Raw genomic sequence first — 26,877 nt, forward strand, 5'->3', positions numbered from 1 at the left:
CGTATCGGGCAATTATTTCTCGCTCAAGTTCTGATATTCTGCTGCCCTCATGTGGAGAACATGTTGTATTGCAGTCTTGTGTGCTTGCTTGACATTTTGCAGTACATCTGGATATGTTAAGATCTTGTTTGCGCATTTACCTCAATTCCGCAGATTTTTTTTTTATATTTTTAAAAGGAATTTTGTGTCGTTTAAAAAAGTAGCCTATTATATACCTATATAGTTCTTTATGACTCGTTCGTTGGCTAATTGCTTCACGTAGGTCCACGTTTTACATTCATTGCAACTATTCCTTTAAGTCATATGCAATATACAGACAAATGGGTGTGATTAAACCTATGTATTAATGAAAATGAAATATACAACATTTTCAGTATATGCGCATAAGGAGCGCAGTAGCAAAATCATTGAACGTCCACGCACGGCGTATGACGCCAGCGGTGACGTCATGACGTTGTTACTGGCGGTATTTTTGTTTTGGGGTTTTGTTTAGTGTTGCTAAACTTGGGTCTGTAGAATTTGCTTAAAAGAAAAACGATACATGGTGAGTTCCAGCATGATTGCGCAATTTGGATTTACCACATGATATCGCCACAAAATATACGGAAGCTTTTCACTTTACAGAACTGTTTCGCCTAGTTATTTGAAACCGTTAGCCTGCGCGGCTAACAATCAGTTTTGGGTTAAAAACATGTTTGAATGTTTCTGGCTAGAGTTTTGCGTATGATCTGCGTTTCTCTTTTCTGCTCTTATGTTTGGTGCTTCTTGCTTGTTTGACTTTTATCACATCTGTAGAGCCCAGCACCATCAAAGCAAACAGAAATGGAGCAGTCATCTCCGTCTTCATATGACGTAGGATGTATGGCTGCAAAAGCAGTGTTGTTAGAGGACTGTGAGCAGCAGTTTGGACTGCTACAGAAGGTAACTTAAGTTCATTTGCTATGGGATTGTTTTTTCTTAGATTGGTGGTCAGTTAAGTTGATACACACACTCACACAACTCTTTTATGAAACAAGCTTTTTTTACAGCCTATATTTAGGTATGTGGACAAAAAATTAAAACTCAACAAATAGACAAATGGATAGCATATGTGGAAAGACCTGGGTACCCCCTTTACAAAAAGAAAAAAAAAAAGGTAAATATGTCAAGTATGAAGAAAGTTACAACATTTTATAGTTCAGTAATCAGCGCCTTTGTCTCATTTCTAAGGTGAAAACAATAGAATTTAGTGTGACCGAAAACAAGTTGTTTTTTCACAAAAATGTTCATAACTTTCTCAATATTCAAGATATCTTAATGAAATTTTCTGTGGAGATGGGTTTTATATAGTTATTTGGATCTAACGTGGGTTTCATGTAGTTATTTGGATCAATACTTGATTTTAACACACGTAAAGACTGATTTGGCCTATCTTTTATAGTATTTTTCTGACGAGCAGTTGTTGAAAATACAAATAATTGAATTAACAACAATTCAAGGAAAATTATATATCCTTAATTTAAAAGATGGATTTTGGTTGATTCATGCTATTTCCAGTTGTGTAAGAATATAGAGTTAACAATACTAATGCTGGTGGAGGAAAGAAAGTGGAGGAGACCACACAAATGTTGAGTGTAGCCTACACGACGCGCTGCATTTTGACAGCTTTTCTGCAGGTAACGTTCAGTGGCAGTAGTCAAAAAAAAAAAGAGGGGGAGTTTAAATGGCCACAAAATTTTGTACAGCACACCACAAACATATGTTCTTCATGTCTACCTTCCTCTGGAAAGTGTCCAAAGTGGGTAAAAATAATTTCTTGACAGTTGAATTCTTCCGTATTGTTTGAAATCGCCTTTCAGGAGGAAAATGCAGCCTGACTAGAAAAAATTGAAAACAAATGTGCAGTCGAAAACGCTAATGATGTGATTGGCTAAAAATAATCAAGGATTCCCACAGCAAGTCAATGAAAACAGCGCATTTTAGGAGACCCGCTCAGAGTGATTCGGGAAAATCCGGCACAGAGATTTGGAACACAATGGCGGCCGCTATTTTTTGAAATGTCCACATACCTACTATATTATCACAAGGCGCACAGACCTGGTGGTGTACGTTTTTGTATCACTGAATGTAGAAAAAAAAGTTACAAGTTACATGTCAGATTTTTTGCACCCTTTTGTTTAGCCTTTTGTGAATTAGGCTATGTAGACAGCAGCTGCAGAAATTCAGCTGGGATGCAACTGTCTAGTTAACAGCACAAGCATTTATATCTTTCAGCTTCAAAATGAGATCATTTTGGCTGACACAGAAGCTGATGATGAGGTTTGTCTTTCTCCTTTTGGTACTTTTTATTTTAGAAATCAGTTGTGTGCATATAAATTTACTTTTAGGGCATTCTACATAATTATTTCAATATCAGAGTTTGAAACATCTTGCAAAAAAAATCTGTCTTTCCCAACAAGTGTTGTATACAGCGAATTGTATAATATCCAAAGTACACATTTTTTTTAATACTTTTAATACTTTTCCTCTCACCAAATTTGAAACTACCGAAACATAACAATAATTAGTTTAATAAGAAAGCTTATATTGCCCTATTAAGATTTTGTTCACATCTACCTTGTTAATATAGTTTTTGCTGTTTTAAGTTTTAACAGGTAAATCAATTACAATCTTAACATTATTTTAAGTGTAATTTATGAAATTTGTTGTATTTTGAATCCAATCGTTCTTTGTTAAAGGCTTAAAGTTTATCATACTGATTTCAAAGTTAAGTGTGGATATACATTGGACATATGCATACATGATACAGGCTGCATTGCATTAGTTTTGGATATACGTTGAACCAAACACTATAATATCATCTTAGTTGATAAATCATGTAGGCCTACTTTATTTTTGACAAAACATCTTATGTTTCGGTCGTGACTGCACATTTTCGTTAGGGACTAATGTTTTGGTATTGACCAACTCACATTACAGAATTTTAACTTTCAAACTAAAACATACTAAAATACTAATGATTTGCATAACTACTAAAATTTATAAAGGTTAATGTGTTCTCTATTGCCACTACCAAAACAATGATGAAGTGTCGAGCGTGACTGTTTCAGTAGTGCCAATTTTAGATACTTTGGGGGCTAGATCAAACTAAGATACTCATCAGCACATGGTTAACTAGCACAGTTCTGAACAGTTCAGTTGTACGCGCATAACACATTAACTCAAAATGATGGGACCTATCTATTATGAGAAAGAGGGACAGAAATTTTTCCTGATCAAAAATGTTGGGGTGTGATTAAAATCAGTTTCAGACAACGGACTAAAACATACACTGTTTCGATAATGACATGAATTTGCGGAAAACAAGTTTCATTATTTAATAAAGAAAATGTAAAAAAAATTGTTTTTACTTTTTTTGTTAAAAAATAAAGTTATTTTTTGAAAACAACAAGGAAAACATTGCTAAAATGATTTCAATATTTTTTTTCACAAGTTAAAATTTAGAGGTTAGGGTTTGGGACAGATTTTATTAAGCTTAGTGATATTTTAAATATTATTGTGGGATTCAATAGATAATAGAATGTTCTTTGCAATACTTAAATGCTTTTTAAATGTGATATTTGGTTGTGTTTGCAAAAATATAGTTTATTAACTCCTTTTTTTGTGGGCAGGCAGTGAATCGCCTTCTTGCAATCACAACTGAGCTTGAGCAGTGGCAGGAAATGGAACCAAAATGTAAGCTGTTACCTATTGTTTTATGTACTGTATTAAATTATATATAACAGGCTACTAAATGCAATATGGTAACCACACTTTTAATTGCACAGTTTATGTGAAGACATTATTATTATTATTATTATCTTTTAGTGCTGGTAACAAATCCTGAAGTCTTAGTAGCTGTTGGAAAAGAAGAGGTATGTTACGTATTACTTTAATAACAATTAATAGACAGTGAGTGTACCAAAAAAAATATAAATGCAGTTACAACTTTCTTTTTACACTATTTCTCCTCACAGTTGCAAAGACTCAACAGTCAACTTAAAATGGTCCTGTCGTACTCACAATCAAAGTTGGATGCCCAGAAAAAGATTTTGAAAAGGTGCGACACAGTTTTTGTTAAAGAGCCCCTATCATCCTTTTTAAAGTGATAGTTCACTTTAAAATAAAATTTTTGTATGTTTTAGCTTACCTCAAGGGCATCCAAGATGTAGGTGTCTTTGTTTCTGCATATTTTTAGGCCAAACCGTTCTTGTCATATAATGCAGGTCTATGGTCACCACCTCAAAGAACATGCACAGAGAAGTCCAAATTAAACATGATTTAATTACTATTTGATATTTGTGTGAGAAAACGAACAGTATTTATATCGGAATTATAGCACTGGACGTGATTTTCTCGTGTGGTTGCGAAACAAATTCATCGTTGTCTGTTGTTGATATATATCGAAATCGCCTTCCATTACGATTTACTCTATATCTAAATATGTTTAGATCTCACAGTGAAATGTAACACTTTCGAAATCTCTGTAAACAATGAGTGACATATACGCACAAGAGCTCACTTCTGGCGCTTGTGCAGACTAAAGCGCCTGCGCCCTCAGATCACTTGGACGTGGCTGTGGTTACAAGAGGTAAAAACTATATAAATACTGTTCGTTTTATCACACAAACCGCTTGTTTCGTGTCTTAGGCCATCAATGTGTACTTACATTTACGAGTCATTAAATCATGTTTAATTTTGACTTCTCTGTGCATGCTCTTTGATGTGGACCCCCATACCTGCATTATATGACTGACAGACAAGAACGGTTTGACCTAAAAATATCAAAATTGAAAATACTGTGGAAACAAAGACACCTACATCTTGGATGCCCTTGAGATAAGCTAAAACATATCAAAAATGAATTTCAAAGTGAACTATCCCTTTAACTAAGACAAGTTGATGCATACCTCTCTCGTCTCAGTGCATGTACTAAATCGCTCTGTCTTGCGGCGAAACTTTGTTAGCACTTAACTTAGCCCAGTTCATTCATTAGGATCCAAACAGAGAAGTGACCAAACACCTCCATGTTTTCACTATTTAAATACAGTTACACGAGTAGTGTAACTCGACCAAGTATGGTGACACAAAATAAAACGTTGCGCTTTTTTAAGTGTTTTAAGTAACACGCATGTATGTACAAATAATGTATGGTGGAATAACAATGTTAATGTGTAATGTTAACGCAATCCAGCCATCATGTCTTCATTCACATGTGGACGTCATATAAACCCAGTCTCCCCACGTGGCTGTCAGAAAATAATGGCCAGACGCAGTTTAGATAAGAAATTACACTTATTTGAACCTTAGAATAAACGTCAGTCTTTAAAACAGTTCAACAGTCAATCTTTTTAAAGGCCACTACGTGTGTCATTTTTCATTTTAATTGTGCAACATTATCTGAATGAAGCAATCGCCTGTACAATCATAGTCAGTCATGAGATCTTAATGAAGAGCTGCACACTGCTTTGCCAGAGGAATAATCGGAATCTGATTTTTTAAATGTTTTTAAATGTTGCATGTTTATCAATCTCCCATTTCTGTCAATATAGACATTGCACGCTATAACCTTAAACCCAGATGATCAATGATGTGACTTGTTTAACATGACCGACCCAGTTATTTTTGTAAGATCAACTCTGGAAGTTTTCCTTTGTTCAAAAAACTTAATTTGATCTAAACCTGGAGATTGCATAGAAAAGTGAGTGAGTGAAAGCAATTGGGACATTGATTAATTTGTATCATCGTTTCTCTTAAAGGGTTAGTTCACCCAAAAATGAAAATTAAGTCATTAATTACTCACCCCCATGCTGTTCCAGCCCCGTAAGACCTTCGTTCATCTTCGGAACACAAATAAAGATATTTTTGATTGAATCTGAGAGCTGGATCAGTCCTACATAGACTGCCTAAGGGACTGGCTCTTGACGGCCCATAAAGTCATTAAAGAAAAGGTTTAAATATTCCATGTGCCTACAGCGGCTCAATTATAAGTTTATCAAGCGACGAGAATACTTTTTTGTGCGAAAAAAACATAAATAACGACTTAATTCCACTATTCCATTACTTCCTTATTAGCGCATGCGCGAGAACTGAGACGAGGACGTTCTCATTCGTCTACTTCTTGTTACCGGCTGCTCACCGCTTAGGAGTTTTACCGCCACCTACCGTATAAAATGATGATCCATATATAAGGCGCTCCGGATTATAAGGAACACTGACGTTTTTTGAGAAGATTAAAGGCTTATATGTGCACCTTATAGTGCGGAAAATACGCAAATTGAAAAGCGTATGTACAGCGCGCATCTTCCTCTGCTTGTAAACAGAAAGTTTTGCGCTTCCAGCTATATCAGCACATCATCTTATACGGTAGGTGGCGGTAAAACTCCTAAGCGGTGAGCAGCCGGTAACAAGAAGTAGACGAATGAGAACGTCCTCGTCTCAGTTCTCGCGCATGCGCCCATAAGGAAGTAATGGAATAGTGGAATAAAGTCGTTATTTTTGTTTTTTTCGCACAAAAAGTATTCTCGTCGCTTGATAAACTTATAATTGAGCCGCTGTAGGCACATGGAACATTTAAACATTTTCTTTAATGACTTTATGGGCCGTCAAGAGCCAGTCCCTTAGGCACTCTATGTAGGACTGATCCAGGTCTCAGATTCAATCAAAAATATCTTTATTTGTGTTCCGAAGATGAACGAAGGTCTTACGGGGTTGGAACAGCATGGGGGTGAGTAATTAATGACTTAATTTTCATTTTTGGGTGAACTAACCCTTTAATCCGGTGTTACATACCCAATTTAAATATTATGCAGGAAACAGAAATCCAGATATATTACAGAGACTACTTAATGTGAACATATGCAAACGCGCCATGTCCTGAATGACTGGCTAATGATCTGATTGATTGGATCACGGTGATCGCATGTTAATACTAAGTGTAAACGCAGCCTATGATGTCACTTTGTAGGCCAACCAGCAGATAGCATCAAACTGGTTCCCTCGACAAAAACCCAATAGGATTTTTACGTAGGTTTTTGGATTATAAAGAAACAAGTTGTGATCAACAAAGGATTGTGATACTTGCATGTTTTGTCCATCAAGATCATTTTCACTGATGAACACAACTTTTATCAATTATGAAGCCTAAATGCAGTTGCCAGAAATAAAAAGCTAAAGGTAGGCTATAAATGAACTACACCACAGTCACTGGCCTTCTAAGCTTCTGACACAACTCTACTTTTGTCTGAAAACATTTTACCAGAACATTTGAGTTAGAATAGTTTATAAGAGGCTATAAAAGGACTGGGCTTACCTATTCGGCGTGACATTTAATCTCCCCGACAGCCTCTGTAGTCTCATTTAGCCACTTGTTAGCAAAAAAACAAACAAACAGGTTTTGGAGTAATACTGATGCATTTTATGTCAGAATGAAAGTGAAAGTGTCTTGAGCTTGTTCACCTCAGACCTTATTTCAGCCATTAAACCAAAATCCCATTATCAAAACCCATTGACTTGGGGAGTTTTAGTACCACGGTTTTTATATATATATTTTTTAATGTTTTTTTTTTTTTTTTCATGGTTTAAGTTTTGTTATCAGTAATAACTTTGTTCAAGATTACTATTCTAATAAATTAACTTGTAAGTAGGACTGAAAAATACATTCATGAACAATATACAACATGTATCAACTGTTTAAAAATGTTTTTCAGGGAGCAGACATGGCAAGCTGAAAAGAAAGAAGCATTGGATGCAGTGTCTGAGAAAATCACCAGATTACGACATGAAAATGAGAAATCAGAGCACAGGTTCTTAGTATAATGCTGGGATTAAAAATAACATTTTTACATCTGCTCAAAGGGATATTTACCCAAGAATAAAAATAAACTCACCCTCATGCCATTCCAAACCTTTGAGTTTCTATTTTATCTGTAAAAAAGAAAGGGCAATTCTTTTTAGCCATGTTCATTCATTTGGTTAAAATTGCATGTGAGAACTATTAGTACTTGTTTATAGAAGATTATATATATATATATATATATATATGAAGAGTTCAGATGCAAAAGCCTCTAAATGCTATTTGAAATTTTCTTCTTTAATGATGATTTTTATCAAACTTGTATATTTAAGTTCAGTATTACTTAAATAACAATTAATAGGTAATTATTGCCATTTAAGTGAAATCACTGAACTTAAATATACAAGCTTGATAAAAATGATCATTCTAGAAGAAAATGGCACTTGGAGGCTTTTGCATCTGAACTCTTCATATATAATATACTCATATATATACTCACACTCTTTGTGTTTTTAAAATTAATGAAAATGTGTCTTACATTAATAATCCAATCCTATTTTTTCCACCTTTTTTCCAGTGTTTTGCAGGATATGAAGAGAAAAATTAACAATCTAAAGGACTATCAAAGCAGTCTGATGGAAATGCTGAGCGACATGTTAGCTGAGCATTTCCCACTTCCTGATCCCGTAGGAAACGGCACAAAGAAAAAAAGAGTAGGTGGCATCTTTACACTCTCAATCAGATCAGAGAATATTGGATTTGTATTTTTTGGCTTTTGCGTATAAATATTGGATTTGGATTTTTCAGGCTGCTGCATATGATGCAGAGATTAACCTGATTTCACTGAGTGAGATTATCGAGGTATGTTCGGAGACCCATCACAATAAAACATTTCTTTTTATATCTTCACATTATGTTTGCAATCTTTTAAGATTGGAATTTATTGATTTAATAGAATGGAAATTAACACCGCATGCTTAAAGATACAGTAAGTGATTTCTGAGAAACACTGTTGATATTTGAAATCAACCCAAACAAACACACCCCTCCATTCATTGCTCTGCCCCCAAAATACACAAGCACACCATGCAAGAGTTGATGTCTCTTTATCATAGCTGGAGTAAAGTAAAATTATGCTGCATGGAAAAATAAAGCAAAGATGACAAATGAAAGAACAAAAAAAATCAACATACAGAACACTAGAGTACAAGTAGGAGTTGGTTGTTATTCGCCAGCAGGATAGCAGCTCCAGACAAAATATGAAAAAACTATCATTACTATAGCTAACATTACATTACAACAACATATCTTGGTTCTGTGAAACATAAACCAATGTTACTCACATATGGAGCAGAAACAACAAACTCTGCGTCTGTTTTCAGGCCTTCCCACTTGGGTCTTTCCAGTGCTGGAAAGCTTTTCTAATATTAAAGGGATAGTTCACCCAAAAATGAAAATTCTATCATCATTTACTCACCCTCAAGTTGTTTCAAACCTCTATGTGTTTATTTGCTCTGCTGAACACAAAGGAAGATATTTGGAAGAATGTTTTAATCAAACAGATCTCATTCCCCATTGATTACCATAGTATGTACTTTTTCCTACTATGGAAGTCAGTGGGGAATGAGATCTGTTTGATTAAAACATTCTTCCAAATATCTTCCTTTGTATTCAGCAGAACAATAAACGCATAGAGGTTTGGAACAACTTGAGGGTGAGTAAATGATGAAAGAATTTTCATTTTTGGGTGAACTATCCCTTTAACACGGGTCCTAATATTCCTCTGAGCTTTTCTCTTTTGCGTCTCTCAGCTATCTCTCTTTCAACCGTCTTTCTTCAAATCTTCCTCTTGCTCACTCCCTCTCTCTTCCCTCATCATGAGTGTAAACGCCCCCTACTTCTGATTGGCTACACGTTTGTTGTGCTGTTCTGTCCCATCCACTTTCAACAGTGTTTGTCAGGAATCACTTTTACACTGCACCTTTTAATTTTCTAACCCTCTTTTATCAACACATTTAATCGTACACATTTATTCATTACAGAGATTGACCAATAAAACATTAGAAACTCCACATGACCCTTATGTGACTACTGATGACACTTTCTGGCCCCCGTACACAGAGATGCTTCTTCGCAATGGTATTGCAATACGACACCCGGAAGATTGCAATAAAATCCGTCTGGAAATGTTTTTTTAAATCTTAAAAGGATACTCCACTTTTTTTTTTTTTGGAAATACGCTCATTTTACAACTCCCCCAGAGTTAAACTGTTGAGTTTTACCTTTTTTTGAATCCATTCAGCTGATCTCCGATTCTGGGCGTACCACTTTTAGCATAGCTTAGCACACATCATTGAAGAGCACCAGACCATTAGCATTTCTCCCAAAAAAATTACCAAAGTGTTTCGATATTTTTCCTATTTAAAACTTGACTCTTCTGCACTCATGGTACGACAGTGAAGTTTCCTGATTATTACGCAGGAATGAGAGTATAGTTCCTAGTCATATCAGCCTAGAAAATCGCAACTTTACATTTTCCGTCTGTCTTAGTGCACAATGTAACTATAGAAGAGTCAAGTTTTAGATAGGAAAAATATCTAAACACTTTGGTAATTTTTTTGGGAGAAATGCTAATGGTCTTGTGCACTTCAATGATGTATGCTAAGCTATGCTAAAAGTGGTACCGCCAGAACCGGAGATCAGCTGAATAGATTTAAAAAAGGTCAAACTCAACAGTTTAACTATGGGGGAGTTGTAAAATGAGCGTATTTTCAAAAAAAGTGGAGTATCCACTAAACAATGTAATATAAGAAGTAGATTTTTTTGTATGTCTGTAGTTAACTGTAAATGTCTATTTTTACTTCAGAATGAAATCAGCAAAATATTTGCCATTATGGTATCACATTGCAATTGATTGGTTTTGGAAGTACAAGTCAAGTCCAACACTTAGAATACATTCTCTTCTATAGTTGTGTTGGTGTTTTGTTTTACTTTGTATATACATACATTTTTTGTTTGTTTTTTTAATTGTGTGAAATCAGAAATTGGCTTTCAAAAATACACCACTTCTAACAAACAGGTTTCAGTAAATGTTATGTCATGTTGTTATTGCACTGTCTAGTTTGTTTATTGGACTATTTAATTGCTGTGTGTGCTACCCTTATGCTATTGTCTTTTTGTGGGCAAAAATTATAAAATATATGAATTAATAAAATAAGCTTATTGACAGGAGTTTTCTCTTAAATGTTTTTGAAAATGAAATAAAGCAATGCCAACATACCCATTATAGAGTACTCTGTCTATCAGGTCGTGGTTCAGTCGAACGCGTCAACCGCTGCCAATGGGCTCCATGCACGGCGGTATTTCCGCCGATCTTAGAGTCCAATGCAATACCGAGAAGTTATATTGAATTTTATACTCCATGGTTATACTAAAGAAACATTAGTCACAAAAACAGACAAAACAGACACCCCTTGTTGTGTCTATGCTTCTTTTAAAAATTTTATTAAATAAACACAACTATATATAAAATTTCATCTAAACGTATGAAAGTTTCGTTTCAAAGATGGGAGGACAGTAAATTTTGAAGACTCTGCCATAATCCCGTTTTCCTCGGTTTTCCTCCGCTTTAAAAGGATAGTTCACTTTGAAATTAATTTTTGATTTGTTTGATCTGACCTCAAGGGCATCCAAGATGTAGGTGTCTTTGTTTCCACAGTATTTTCAATTTTGACATTTTTCAGTCAAACCGTTGTTGTCTATCAGTCATACACTGGAAGTTAAGGGGGTCCACCAAAAAGCATGCACAGAGAAGTCAAAATTAAACATGATTTAATGACTCGTAAATGGAAGTACACATTGATGGCCTAAGACACGAAACGAGCGTTTTTTGTGAGAAAATGAACAGTATTTATATCGACAGGTTTGGTGGTTGAACGGTCAACAGGTTTCAATTTGATTACTATAAGGGAACACACGGTTCAAACTGTTTAGGCTATATTTCATTATTTTGATAAACATGTTTTTTCTTTAAAAAAATTATTTTCTCCTGCTGTTGTTTGAAGTGATATCCTGTTTAAAGGGACATTGTGTAGGAATTTATACAGTGGTCAAAATGTATTTTGCATTCAAACGAATTGTGCTCTCCAGCGCCTCACTTTTTCAAATGCGCTTTGCATCTACGGTAGCCATTATGTACCAAAAAGCTATGAAATAATGTCTTCTAAAAGCACTTCGTCGAGTGTTCCTTCGGGTGAACAGGTTTGTTATTTCAAACACACAGCAACTTGACACAACGAACAAACGAATGTTACAGTATGAATTACTGACTGTGAAAAACATGAACTATTGTATTAAGTAGTTATGCCTTTATTCATTATATTTTCTGAAGTACTTGCATTGTTAGATATCATCATCAACTTTTAACTATAAATGTTAATCTGTATAAAATAAAGTACACAACAAAACAATGAAAAAAGCTTGTAATTAAGATTGTAAATTGACTTACCTGTCGAGAAGAAAGCAGGACTTCAGCATCTCTTTTGAAATCTTTCTCCTGCGTTAGCTCTATCCATCTGGAAAAAAAGCTATCCATAAAGCTATCCTGACATTAACTTGTGTTTTTGTTATCTCCAGTCATGTTTTCCTTTTACGATCTATTTTGGATTTCTGGAGACGAGGATTTGCAATGCAGCCTTTTAAACTTGGCGGGCGTTGACAAGCGCCTGTCACTGCTCTGCTCCTCCTCTTCTGCTGCTTTCAGTTACGTCACTGAAATGGACCTACCGTCCCATGTTTATAAAGATAAAATATTTGTTTACGAGGTTAAGTCAAATAATTGGCAGAGATGTATTTGTACACCATTGAGGACACATTTATGAAAAAAAAAAACTATTTTATATAATAAAATACATAAAAAGTACACATTGTCCCTTTAAGAATATAAATGTTGAGGCAAACATGTTTTGCACCAAAATAACAACTATTGCCGCTATGCATATGTAATAAATGATTTATAAACATTTGCAAATTCAAATTCAGATATACTTACATTTATATGTCATTAAATCATGTTTTATTTGGACTTCTCTGTGCATGCTCTTTGAGTTGGTGACCATAGACCTGTGCTGTGAAACCAGGCCTTGGTATTTTAATCTAGGCTGGTTCTAGTTCATCACTGAAAGTGTATAGGCACATCTTGAAATCATTGGTGTTCTTCTTCTTCGTCTTCCTCTTCTTCTTCGGTATGGAAGTGAAGCCATTGGCGGTCTATAGAGCTGCTTGCGGGAAAGTGGACGACAGTCTGGACAGTCACCATAGCAAGTTTGGAGTCTCTAACTCAATACCTCTAGCACCACCAACTGTCCAAAGTTTCACTCATGTTTATGCTAATAACTTTTGAACCATAAGGGCTCTTCCTTGGGTCAATATGATTCGATTGCGTCAAATGACATTATTTTCCGTCTTTTAAATCTTTCCCCATTTAGATTTTTTTTTTTAAAAACTACTTTTTTTAACTTTTCGTAAAATCTTTTTCCTAGACGATTGCTCCGATTTTCACGAAAATTGAACCAGATCATCTTCAGATTATGCTGACACAGTTGTGGAATTCCAGTTTATTCTTCAAACCGTTCTCGAATACCACGCAAATAAATTTTACATAGCGCTTGGAAAAACAGACGTAAGGCTGTCTCTTCGCAACGCTTTATTGCGTTCAGACCAAACTTAGTACATCATCACAAGCATGACTTGAGGCAACATGCTGCGTTACAGAGCACCGCCATTTACTGGTCCAAAGATATATACGAAAAATTGATATTTTTGCGTATAACTTTTGAACAGATTGTCCAAAAATCTTAAAAGTGGTCTTGTTAGGTAATGCAGAGTCAAATGATATCCCATTGTCCCATATTGACCATTTGGGGTGTCGGCCATTTTGAATTTTGTACTAAAATGCTGTATTTTATGAATGCATCAACGTATCTTTACAAAAGGTCATCGGCACAATGCCCTGAAAGAGTCTGAGAAGTTATCGAAGTTACGCTACGATGTAGTTACACTGACGCGCTGCTCAAGTGCCACTCACGCTAGTGGTGTGACTTCCAAGGGGGTAATCCCACCAGCCGGAAACTGAAGTCTCCCCGGGGGCCGCCATTGGCTAACAAGCCTTCACCTGCTGTTAGCATTCCATGGACTCCCATTCATTTTGGTGTCAATTTAATTACCGTATAGACAGAACTAGAAGCTTGCACGTAATCAGGGGGACATGGAAGCATAAAGTCAAGGGTGAAGCCCATAGAGAGTCATAAAGTTGCTCCTGCTGCTAGCTCATGGACAGCTAATACTCACAATCTCCAGCTCTGCAAGATTCATTCAAGGAATGATTCAGATTCCGCTTGGCACAGCTACTAGAAGACATATAACTACGAGACAGGTTGCTCACGTCACGTATACGTCGTCAAGCTCAGTTTGAGCCTGCGCAGTGTGCTTGCTTGGCAATCAGGAAGTGAGTGCTTCTAATTGACTTCACTTTTCTCCGTTGGGGTCGCTGTGTCCATTTCTTTTACTGTCAATGGTGACTTCACGTCTGCTGCCATGTTGGATCCATAGGTATGAACAAACTGCTTTGGTGTGTCGCATAGATGTCGTCACCATCTTGCTGCTCTCTCCCAGTTCTGTGTTTGCTTTCCTAAATGAGGTGAAAATCTGGATCATGAAATCCAGACTGCCTAGCAGCAAGAATAAAATTATGCTGTGGCAAGGAAGCATGTGGGAAACCCAGGATAGACATGGTCTCATCTGAGAAGGAACTCAATAAATAAAACACATGGCACTCAAAATTCTTCATTTTGAGTTATTCTCACTTAAACTATGGAACATCGGTTGCTTGGGAAATTCATGTCTTCCCAGGAGCGCAACGAATGCAGTGACAGGCATCTTATCCAGAGATAGTGGGATCTTTCTTTATCTTGGATTAGACATAAGTATGTTTTGTTCATTCTGTGTTCATTCATTTTGAGTTCATTTTCACATGTACTTCTGAACCAGCTGTTTTTTCATGTATGTTCAATTTCTGCTGATTTTGCTCTTCCTGCTCTGCACTGCTGTTGCTTCAGGGACTTGGCCCCATTTATTCTCAATTATTAAAATTGCATCATATGAAAGTCAATGGCATGTTATATCAATGATGTCCAAGGCATTAATTTGCTGTTTTTAAATCTGAGTGCATGTGAAGAACAATACAAAGTTTTGGCAGTCTTTTGGATCTTGACATGTGGGAAATATACTATGTCTATATTTATAAGGTTACTTTTAAATAATTAGGGGACAATCGAAGACGCAGTGTGCATTCATGTGAATGCTGCAATATATTTGGAAATGAGACTAGAATGTACATTGAGGCATCGTCTAATATTTTATCAACAGCAATAAATGTAAATATTTGCTCATTTAGTTGTTCTAGCATACATTGGAAGTCAAGAAAAAGGGCCATATTGCACCATAAGAAATCAGCGAGATACAAACATTTGCAGAAATACACTTAAGTAGCTAAAAGTGTTTTGTATCACACACGTACACGTACACAATAAACTTTTCAAGTCTGGAGCAATGTGCTATCATAACTTTGTGCACTGAATTCATAGCGGAACAAGTTTGTCCATTGCATCATGTGTCGCTGTCCAGGGTTCTGAAAAAAAAAAAAAACTGCAGTTGCACTTATGTCATCAACATTCGTCAAATTAATTAATCATATTGGATTATTGCTGTATTTTTCTCTGTGGATTGTTACCTTGCTTTGGTTTCATCTCTGCCATGCATTAACAAAATCCTTTTTTACAGCTATACAGGCCATATAGTCCAACACTATAGTTTTCTTTTAAGATGTCTATTTGATTTATGTTATGTGCACATTGTACTTTTGCAGATAATTTCATTTCAGACATCCATCAGTCAGGCAAAACTGTCGAATTGATTGTATTTAAGTGGTCCACGGGAGCGATTCTAAAAATAGCCTGCATGACGAGAGTGTGCATCTATTACCGTACTACTGCCACTCCTAAAAATACAGAGATGCGCGAACGTCCTTTTGAAGGTGCGTGGTCGAGCAAAAACACGGCACACCGATATGAAAAAAAGAAACGGGAATGTAACTTTCATACAAATGCCATTTTGCCAATTTTACAAACGAGTAGCCTAGGCTAAGCGTTGAAGATATGGTATAGAGCCTATAGGCGGCCGCGGGTCTGCATTTCCATTGACTCTTCTCTTCTCTCTGACAGCAGAGAGAGAGAGAGAGAGCGAGAGAGAGAGAGAGAGAGAGAGAGAGAGAGAGAGAGAGAGAGAGACGGACTCCGCCTTTGCCATCGCCCAATACCGAGCCCCCGGTTCAGTGAAGGGGGAAATCACAGAACTGCTATCTAATGCCGGAGTCCCTCTGTTTGCGTCGTCTCCAGGCGTAGAGATGATGGGCTTCCCGTAACTGGAGGTGGAGGAGAGTGGCGGGGGTGGGGGTAGCGAGAAAAGAGGAGGGGTGGGTTAAAAGAAAAACACGAAGAGAAACAAAAGCACAGTTGTGGTTGCCTGAAACTATGCAAGATTTGCACTGTTCTCAAAGAACGCTGCTCTATCCGTGGACCATGTCGTGAGGTGTGGCTCCAGCGCTCGGGATACTGCCAATAGATAGCCTACGCCTGGGAGCAGGGCAAAATATGTCCGCCTCGGTAGGGCCCACAAGCGGCCCTCGCCCACCCACCGTGCCGGCTCCCATGCCTGATATGCCGGACTTGAGTCACCTCACTGAGGAGGAAAGGGAAGTCATCATGGCAGTGATGGTTCGGCAAAGGGAAGAAGAGGAGAAGGAACAAGCCATGCTAAAGTAAGTGCTGGACGATTTCCTTTGTGCATCCATCCACAGACGTTTTCGACACTTTCAGTGTTCATATCAGGCTCAGCTTCATGACCGTTCACCTGTCATCCCCGTAAACGTGGGATTGTGATTCCCGAAAGTCGTGTGAAGCGATTTCGCAGCTTAAAAAAGCGTTAGGTCTAAGTTTCCTGGATAAAAGCGTCTGGTTGCAATGGCCTCTGTATAAAAGCGGGAGGTAATGCAACAGATGAACTTGGGATAGATTGATTTTAACAGTCGTTGCAGTGTGTGAGTAGAAATAAGCTTTAAGGTCAGGCGAGTTACAGGTGCACCATGGCATTCGGGGAGACGGGGCGTGACAGAGAGCGAGGATGAATCATACTTCGCAACTGCGAGCCACCCCACTCCACCCGATGCACCTCCGGGGGCAACACAAGGTGCTCTTCACCCTCGCCCAAACACTATTTTATATGGTAGGCTATAATACACAGCGAATGTTATCTTGGAGAAAGGCTATTGGAATGAGGCTTGCGCGCTGGTCTGTAAAGACGGAAAGAAAAAGCACGTCTAATGTGATACCCTAAACGGCAGGAAGCTAAAACGTCTGTTTTGTGTGTATTGGCAATATACTCAAAGATATCCACTAGAAATAAAACCTTTCGCAGCTTTACAACCGGGGTGTGGTTCGTGATTGGCTCGCGATGATTTCGCCGCTGGCTCAGTCGATGCATGTGAGGACGACTTGACTACAAACTAAAATGTTCCTACATTTTTAAGATATAGTAGATTACTGGAAGTGGCGACTGTAGCGATTATCGTGTGCTTCGAGATCTAAAATACAATTTCTTCTCATGTGACAATCATCTTCCTCTCCTCGGAATGAATGATTTGGAGAACAAGCTGACGTAGAGCCTTAAGTATGCTCTGACTGAGTCTGAGTTGCGTTTCGCTTATTCCCTTAGTTAGGCTACTCTTTAGACGGAAATGACGTGATAGAAAATTGAGGCGAGGTTATGTAATTTTTCCTATGACGACTAATCTGCAACGGAAATGGTAATAGCTTTGACCATGCGATGCTTGAGTCATAGGCGCCACAACATCACGACTCTACAGCCACATCTGGAAATGTGTGGCAGTTGTGGTGGGCTGTGCTGAGAGAAGAAGCATATTTCAAAATCACCGTTTGTCTCATTATCTGTTTACAACTGCACAGCAATGACCTCGTGTTTGGATACTGTATGTCACTCTCAGTGGTGTAGGAAAGGCAGACAGATAAAGAAAATGAAGAGGCGTAGCCTACAGATTTACCATAATCTTAATCTTACATGCTTAATGAACCATGTGTGCTTTTTGAAAATGGGTTTCCCTACATTGTAAGTATTTTTCCATGATATAAGCAACTGCATTATCAACAACCAACGGTAGTATGTGGATGGAAATCAGATTAAAAATGTATTAAATATAAATAGAAGTATATTAAATGGAAAGTGCACTAAGGTGTGTTATGAAACAATTTCCCTGCCTTAGGCCTAATTATTAAGGACAAATAAACAAATATCAAATAGTCTGTTCATATAGATAAGTCACCCTTAGAGACTATATTTTATGACATATTATGCATAGAATTCACTCTGCAATCGAAAATGCCTACTTTTTTACTACTGTATGTAGTATGCAGAAAGCATGATGCCAAAGTACATGTCAGATTATTCAAAAAACATTTGGCAAAAAGTACCTGAATGGCTTATACCACTGAGATAGGCTAGATAGCAGATGTGCATTTGAGTGACACTTTACCATGATGCCAACGGAGAGAAGTGGCAAATTCCAGTAAAGGGACACCACTGGACAGACAAAGCCAACATGTCAGATTAACTTTTTAACATTTTTCAAATATAGTTCCTACTCAGACAGTTGTCAATTTCAGACACGCTTATAGATGACACAGAGCACACATATTTTCTCACTTAGGCTTAATTCTTACCACTTAAACACTTTGTGCCCATTCTGCCCTACAAAGCAAAAAGGCAGTAACTAACTACACAGAGTGCAGAACTGAGAAAAATGACTTTAACTAGGGCTTTTTGCAGTTACTGTACAAACGACTACCATTTTTTCTTCAAAACAACACGCATTTGAAATAAGATGTTTTGTCACATAACAAAGGATGCCTTGAATGTGATGAAAATCATAATAACTAATGTTTGACCAAAAATGCAGTTACTGCTTTGTATAGGGCAGCATTGATATTTAGAGAAATGTGCCTGTGGTAGCAAATAAGGGACCATTCTGTAGTCTTTGTGTTATTTTTCCTTCTATTAAATTGGTTAGGTTAACTTGTATGTGCTAGATGAAAGTTAGTATCAGTGGTTTGGCTTATGTTTGTTGTAATCAGTACCAGTAAGCCATTTGATGAAATCCTTGTCTGAGATATTATATTGGTATCTATTTTGACTGTGTTTTATCTCAGTTTTAGCTGAGATCAGGCCAGCTGGGACAGATAAAACCCTGTAATCAAGCTGTTCATATACGGTTTCAGGCAGCCTTGAGAACAGGTCAGAGCTAATCATTGAGAAGTGTGTGTGATTGCAGCACCTGGTCAGGTTACTGCATATTTGCTGTCATATACAAGAGCACACACAGATGCTAATGTGTGCTCATATTACATATGTATAATCATGCAAAGTTAAGATAAAAAACAAAAGCTTAATCACAAGTTTTTAAGCACAACTTAAATGAAAAAAACTTTTGCTTATAAATACAATTCTCTGCAGTTTCCAGCTAAAATGAAGATGTGGACAGTAACAAAGTACATTTACTTGAGTTTAAGGTATAGTCATATATGCTAGCATGTCGGATGTAGCATTACTGACTGGCTTAAGCCACTTAACAATAAAACAATGTGTTGACATAAAAGGAAATTTACTTTTGATACTTAAGTACTTATAAAAGGAAGGACTCCTCTACTTTTACAGTAAGATTGTAAAAATCAGTTTTTACAACTTTCACTTGTAAAGGCGTAATATTTTACCAGTAGTATCTATACTTTCACTCAAGTAATGGAGTTGTTTACGTTGTCCACTTCTGCACTAGTGGCAGTAAAATACTGACAACTTGTATTCCTTTTAACACAAATCGTGAGCTTAGAATTATAAGGTTCTATCTCCACTTTTGGTCGAAATTGAGTTTTTGACATAATCTGATCCATTAGGTGTTTATTAATGCCTGTGTGGTGTTATTTTTGTAAAAAAAAGATTAATAGATAAAGCTATAATAGAAAATTTTACTACATTACAGTTTTGCCAGGTGGGATGTAAAAACTTTGATGCTCAATATCTCAGAACTACCCTAAACGGAGATAGAACCTTATAATTCTAAGCTCACGAAATTATGATTAGCCTAACACTTATTTTTCTTGTGGTTCCTTGGACGCTACTATATTATAACCTTAAAACACAAAGAGTATGATTTGTTAATATGCATTTTGACATCTCCATATCGTGAGCTTAGAATTATAAGGTTCTATCTCCGTTTAGGGTAGTTCTGAGATATTGAGCATCAAAGTTTTTACATCCCAGCTGGCAAAACTGTTATGTAGTATAATCTTCTATTATAGCTTTATCTATTAATCTTTTTTTTTTTTTTTTTACAAAAATAACACCACACAGGCATTAATATACACCTAATGGATCAGATTATGTCAAAAACTCAATTTCGACCAAAAGTGGAGATAGAACCTTATAATTCTAAGCTCACGATATGTTTGGCTTTCCTGAGTGACGTAGTAAACTTGTTTGGTAGTCATGATTAAAGAGCTCAAAGAATAAGCAAGCTAAAGTGGCATGTTTGCTTCAACAAATGAGTTATTATTTTACGTTTATTTTTGTTAATATTTTTTGTATGTTATTTTCAAATGTGAACCGGATATTTAATTTCATAATTGCCATGGTAACTGCCACATTCACATTAATATAACATGTGCAAATATATTTTTGCAGAAATGTGGGCACAAGGATGTTTTTCCAGTGAGCCTGCTTGTGTATTTATGCTGAAGAAAATTAAGTTAAAACTATTAAGTAAAAATAACAGAAATTATGACGACAAGACCTGTTTCCTCACAGAGCTCATTCATTGGAGAGCTGTTCTTCCTTGACCAGTCCAGAACAGTGAACAGTCATTAACTCTGCATCCAGCTTGCAGTTGTATTAGGGTTTAGGATTATTCAAAGGCTAGGATCAAACTGGCTTTCAGTGGTGACTGTGAGCTACTACTGTTGTTTATTTTCCAATGTGACTACTAGTGAAAGAGTGGCAGCCATTTTTCCTTCTAGACTTATGAAGCAGCTTCAGTTGTTGAGAACTGCCTCTTGCCAGACTGCAATCCCAAAGCAGTATCTTTGTTGCAGAAGAAAAGCCCTTATAAAAAGATAATGTGTCTTACCAAAATCAGTTTGTTGAAAAGATCAGTTTGTTGGATCATGTTTTCTTGTTCCTTTCTTTTTTTTTCTTAGCATATAAGGAAGGTTTCATGGTTTCTGGGAGGAAAAACGTAGGCATTAAATTATGAATTGAAGCTGAAAATAGCTCACACTTGGAAGTCACTGCTGAAATATTCAAAAATTTAGCTTGTCATGGGCTTCTCTAGATGTTTGCGGCCTATTTTTACCTGTTTATTTTTTACCTTCCCTCATGAATTCTCACTTACATGTAATTGTGTGAGGGCAAGAGTCGACTTGTAGCATTATGAGTCTGTTTGCTTTGAGATGTCAAGAGGTTCATATGCTCTTTTAACATTAAAACTGCCCTGACTAAGCACTGAATTGACTGGTTAATAATTGCAACAACCGGTTGGTAGACATTTCATGTTTGCACATGTGTTAAGTGTTAAGGTCATTTTACCTCCTTTGAGACTAGTGGATGATTGATCATGATTCAGTACTGTTATGGCCTGTAGTTCACGGTCTTGAAGGACTCTTGTATTAGCAATCATGAAATTCTGGGAATATGCCTAAAACAGGGCATTCTCTGACATGATGTAAAAAGAGTAAAAGTGTCTGAGAAAAAATGGAGAGAAAAGTTGCTTTTTTAGCACTCAACAACATGAAAGATTAATAAACAAGCATTCTCCATAGGTTGCCCGGGAATAGTGTGTGTGTGTGTGTGTGTGTGTGTGTGTGTGTGTGTGTGTGTCTATAACCAGTCAGAGAAATCCCCAGTTTACCACAGCAATGCTCACCAATACAATCACAAATGGCATCACATCAATCAACGTGCTCGCTGCATATATAGGCCTATATACATGGCTATACCTACACATACTGTATATTTGAAGAATAGTTTTAAAACCACTCAACTCAGAAAAGGAAACCGGAAGTCTTGTCAGTGAATATCGAAAAATAAAGGTAGAGTGAGTGAGTGAGTGAGTAAGAGAGAGAGAGAGAGAGAGAGAGAGAGAGAGAGAGATAAAGAGAGAATAAGAGAGTAGGCATATAGGCATAGAGAGTCCATTACAAAAGGCACTAAAGCTTTTTACTTTTAGCAGTCTATAAATACATCAAACTTTCCAACAGCAACAAACACAATCAACAAACATGATAAAAGATGCCGCTATTATTTTAATTCCAGGGCTTTCTTAAAAGAATCATACATGCAATATAACTATTTCTTATATGAGACGGCTGGATATAGTTGACTTTTATCATCATGAATTGCTGCCAACTGAGAGAGTTTCCGAGGTAGTTAATGGATTTTCCTCTTTTGCATCAAATGTATATTAGTTAATAAATTTGTTCATTTTCTAAAGAGAATGTGAGAGGTGCTTTGTCATTTTCCAAGTTACTAAACAGGCATTATATTTTTATGGAACTTGCACCCACATATAATTCTTTATGATATATAATAACCTTATAATAATACTGTAAAATAAAAGTTTGAAAATTATAGCATATAGTTTATGCTGTTTGCCTAATGATTAACAGAACAGATGTGTCTTTGTTAAAGTGCCAGATCATGGGAGTAAATGAGCAAGAGAAGAAAGTGGAAGCAATTTTCCAGCAGTACTTAAAGCTACACTGTGTGATTTTTACCCCCATCTAGCGGTGAAAAGGTATATGACCATCCAGTGAATATTAGGGACCGTTTACACCTGGCCACTTCATGCGCTTTCTGTGATCGGATAGCTATCCGATCGTGAAAAGAACAGGTGTAAATGCCCCCCGAAACACATTTGAGACGGATTTGAATCCGATCGCTCAAACCCCATCAGAAGGTGGTCTGGGCCGCATTCCAGACGAAACTGGACAAGTGTAAATGCATCTGGTTGTTGAAACCACATATGTAAATTTTACTCCTCCCAAAAATGCTCAAAAATAAACGTGTGAGAGCGTGTTATAGGCTATATGTCATGTTATTTATGTGACGGCGCTACTGCGACACGCATCACCTCTGATGAGCAACTGAATGCCTATCAAGCCAACGCGCCGCAATCTATCGCAATTCAAAGTGAAAGTAAGACGCAGACGCTTAACACTATCATCTTCATTAAAAGTAAAGAAACGAAATGTTCTTACCAGTGCTGTTGCCGCTCTCTTATTGCTGTCTTTGCTGATTTTGAAATTAGCCGATGATCAATAAAAATTCAGCTCATATGTGGCTTTCGGCAACGTGCAAATCATTAAATCTGTAAATAGCGCGGGAATTGAAGATCGGATTTATATCAGTTTTGCAAAAACACATTTATGTGGCCAGGTGTAAATGGAATCGTTTATTTATTTTTTATTTTTATTTATTTATTTATTTAGAAAAGGGACAGTGTACATTAATAAACATTCTTAAATGTAAATGTACCCAAATTAGCCCAAAGGCTAGTTTTCATTGGTAGTCCCTTTGCCAGATGTTATTAGGCTCTTAACTAGAAAAAAAAAGAGTTAAAAATTACAGCAATACAACAGTCATAAAACTAGAAGTATACAAAAAGACACTGCATATATATATACAGACATATACAAATTTGGATATACAATTAAAAAAAAAAAAAAAAAACTAAATATAATTTAATTAAGTATGAAAGAATAGGTCTATAATAAAATTAATAATAAGGTTATAATAATAATAATAGAGGAGCAGCGTTAATGTTCACAGTGTTGGTTATGTAGAAGCCATTTCTTAAAATTAAGCTTAAAAGAGTTAAATGATGAGCACTCTCTAATTGGTTGAGGTACTGTATTCCACTGATGTGAAGCTTTGTATGAGAAAACAGCTTGACCGAACGATGTTTTCCTACGTGGAATTATACAATCCGCTCTAATTGCACCTCTTGTAATTCTGTTTTCAACAGATTTAGATTTAATAAAATCTGCCAAAGGAGGTGGAGCCAAACCATGCATAATCCTATAAACTAAACAAACATTTTTAAATTTGATAAGATTTTCCCAGTTAAACAGATTATACTTATTTAAAATGTGACAGTGATGAAAACTAAATTCTTTTTTATCTAAAATTTTTAGTGCTTGTTTGTATAATGATTCTAATGGTTTTAGGACTATCAAATGTGTGTTTGACCAGCTTGTCAAACAATATGTGACATGAGAAAGAATCATAGAATGGAAATATATCTTTGCTGCCTGATTTGATAAACAATTTCTAATGAACCTAAAATTAACCAAGTTAAATTTAATCTTTTTGCAAACTTTTTTTACGTGAGTTTTAAAACCAAGATAGGAGTCCAGATGTACCCCTAGATATTTACATTCTAAAACAACTTGTACTCTTTCTCCTGAAATAAAAATGTCCTGTTTTTTATCAGATCTATGTCCTTTAGAAAAGAACATACAAACTGTTTTTGCCACATTTAACCTCAGAGAATTCTGATTAAGCCATGATGTAACTTTTACCATAACGTCTGTCAATTTTTTTGCAATCTCTTCTGCATTTTTACCATTTGTAAAGATGACTGTATCGTCTGCATACATTAAGATATTACATTGTTCACACTCCTTGGGTAAATCATTAATATACATGCTAAAGAGTATTGGGCCCAATATGGACCCTTGTGGAACACCAGTTGATAGACCTAATGAATTAGATTTAAAATGATCAATTCTTACTAATTGAGAACGGGAAGAAAGGTAAGATTTGATTAAATTTACAAATTGTATAGAAAAGTTAAAATCATACAGTTTTTGCAAAAGATTATTATGGTTTAGAGTATCAAATGCTTTCTGTAAATCAAGAAATACAGCCCCCACCATCCCACCTTTATCCATTAATGCTTTTACCTTTTCTGTAAAGTAACATATAGCAGTTTCTGTTGAGTGATTTGCCCTAAAACCAAATTGCATCGGATGTAATTGGAAGGAACTATTATTAAGATGATCAATAATTTGTTTGGCCACTATTTTTTTCAAAAACCTTTGATATTGTAGGTAGGACACTAATGGGCCTATAATTACAAGGTAAGCGAGCATCGCCTCCCTTAAATATAGGAGCCACAACCGCTGGTTTCCAAGAACTAGGGAATATCCCTTGATTTATTGATTTATTAATGATATATGTTAGAGGGTTGACTATTGAGGAACTAATTTCTTTTAGGAAGAGTGTATCCATACCATAAATATCCTTAGCCCTTGAGGACCTCAATGACATGACCACTTTTTCAACCTCTAACTTAGTTACTGATCTTAAGACTACAGCTGTGTCACTTGCATTAATTGTTTGTAGATTAGGTTGTTGTACAGTAAAACTTTGGGCTATTTTATCCACTGACTCAACAAAATAGTGATTAAGGGCCTGTGCCACGTCAATCTGGCTCTGTAGAAGTGTATCATTAATCTTTAATTCAGTTGGACTTGTTTTAATATTCTTTTGACCACTCAGTTTTGTAATCTGTCTCCATATTATTTTTGAGTTACCGTGAGCGTTTTCAATAATTGTGATAAAGAAATCTGCCTTTGCTTTCCTTAATGCTCTTACTACCTTATTTCTTAACATTACAAATTTATTTCTATCATGCACCATCTTTGATCTTGTTGCTAATTTTAGAGCATTATCCCTTTCCTTCATTATTTTTTTAATATTGTCATTAACCCAGGGAAGGGACTGTTTCTTGTACTTGTGTTTCATCTTGATTGAAAATTCACTAATTGTAGATTGTATCTTTTCTGTAAAGATCTGACTAGATAATTCTAAATCTATATTAGATGATACCAAATCTTCCCAGTTCATATTTCCAATTACTGATTTAAACTCGTTTTGCTTATTTTTTGGAATACCAAAGAATTCCTTATTATTACTGGCATGTGAAGTAAATCGTTTGCTCGTTAATTTTCTAGAAATAAGCACCATATTATGGTCGGACAACCCTGTCATCATATTATATGTCTTTATAATTCTCTCCGGTCTGTTACTAAATATTAGATCAATCTGAGTGCTAGTGCTGTTTGTTATTCGTGTTGGACCCTTTAGAGAAATCCGATAGCTATCCGATCTGAGAAAACGCATGAACTGGCCAGGTGTAAACAGCCTATTAGTTTCTGTTCCTCTCAATTCCGATTTCGTTTTAACTCCTACGGTGGCCATAGTAGTCCAAGATTAACATGGCTTCCGGTTCGACCTTGTCCATGAGTGTTAACTCAACGTAAACCCAAAAGGCGAAGCTTGACTTAACGGGTATGTCCCTCTTTGGCTAATGTACTTTCAAGATGGAGGGGCAACATGGCGACCGACATTAAAACCCCTTACCCGTATGTATTTTCAATGGCATATTATACACTCGTGAGAATACTTTATTACTTGAACGAAGTAAATATACATTAATGAGCACATGTGTTTTTGGCTAAGAATAAACTAAGAGACTTACACAGTGTAGCTTTAAAGGTGAACTATGAATACTTTTTTATGTTAACATACATTCTTTTAACCCAGTTTATTGTTTATTAACTACTATGGGCTATATGCACGCATAAGTTCCGTATTGGACGCAAGGATGCTCGTTTCTGGTTGTGGAGATTAAAGCGGAGGAAAACGGGATTATGGCAGAGTCTTCAAAATTTACCGTTCCTTCCGTCTTTGAAACCAAACGTACATACGTTTAGATGTAATTTTATATATAGTTATTTTTATTTAATATAATTTTAAAAAGAAGCAAAAACGCAACGAGGGCTGTCTGTTTTATCTGTTTTTGTGACTAACGTTTCTTTAGT

The 26,877-nt window shown here is 36.2% G+C and overlaps 2 protein-coding genes across 17 annotated transcripts in view; both read left to right on the top strand.

Moving 5' to 3' along the window:
• Window positions 1-418: 418 nt before the first annotated feature.
• Window positions 419-10,012, top strand: cenpk (centromere protein K). Of its 2 annotated transcripts, XM_039657494.2 has the most exons (10): window positions 419-544; window positions 796-921; window positions 2,254-2,298; window positions 3,651-3,714; window positions 3,847-3,893; window positions 3,996-4,078; window positions 7,728-7,823; window positions 8,391-8,526; window positions 8,621-8,674; window positions 9,856-10,012. In XM_039657494.2, exons 1-10 carry the CDS (start codon window positions 542-544, stop codon window positions 10,009-10,011), a joined length of 810 nt encoding a protein of 269 aa, XP_039513428.2. In that variant the 5' UTR covers window positions 419-541; the 3' UTR covers window position 10,012. The 2 variants fall into 2 exon arrangements, with proteins under 2 accessions (XP_039513428.2, XP_088988329.1); XM_089132203.1 differs by lacking the exon at window positions 419-544.
• Window positions 10,013-16,332: 6,320 nt separating this feature from the next.
• rims1b (regulating synaptic membrane exocytosis 1b) overlaps window positions 16,333-26,877 on the top strand; it is a 120,821-nt gene continuing 110,276 nt past the window's right edge. For all 15 annotated transcript variants that reach the window (XM_089132206.1, XM_089132223.1, XM_089132219.1 and 12 more), the window contains exon 1: window positions 16,333-16,688. In XM_089132206.1, the coding sequence (XP_088988332.1) occupies window positions 16,522-16,688 (167 nt within the window). In that variant the 5' untranslated portion in view covers window positions 16,333-16,521. The remainder of the gene's footprint in view (window positions 16,689-26,877) is intronic.

This window comes from Pimephales promelas, chromosome 6 (genome assembly GCF_988280905.1).
Source record: "Pimephales promelas chromosome 6, fPimPro1.hap1.1, whole genome shotgun sequence".
Classification (NCBI taxonomy): Eukaryota; Metazoa; Chordata; class Actinopteri; order Cypriniformes; family Leuciscidae; genus Pimephales; species Pimephales promelas.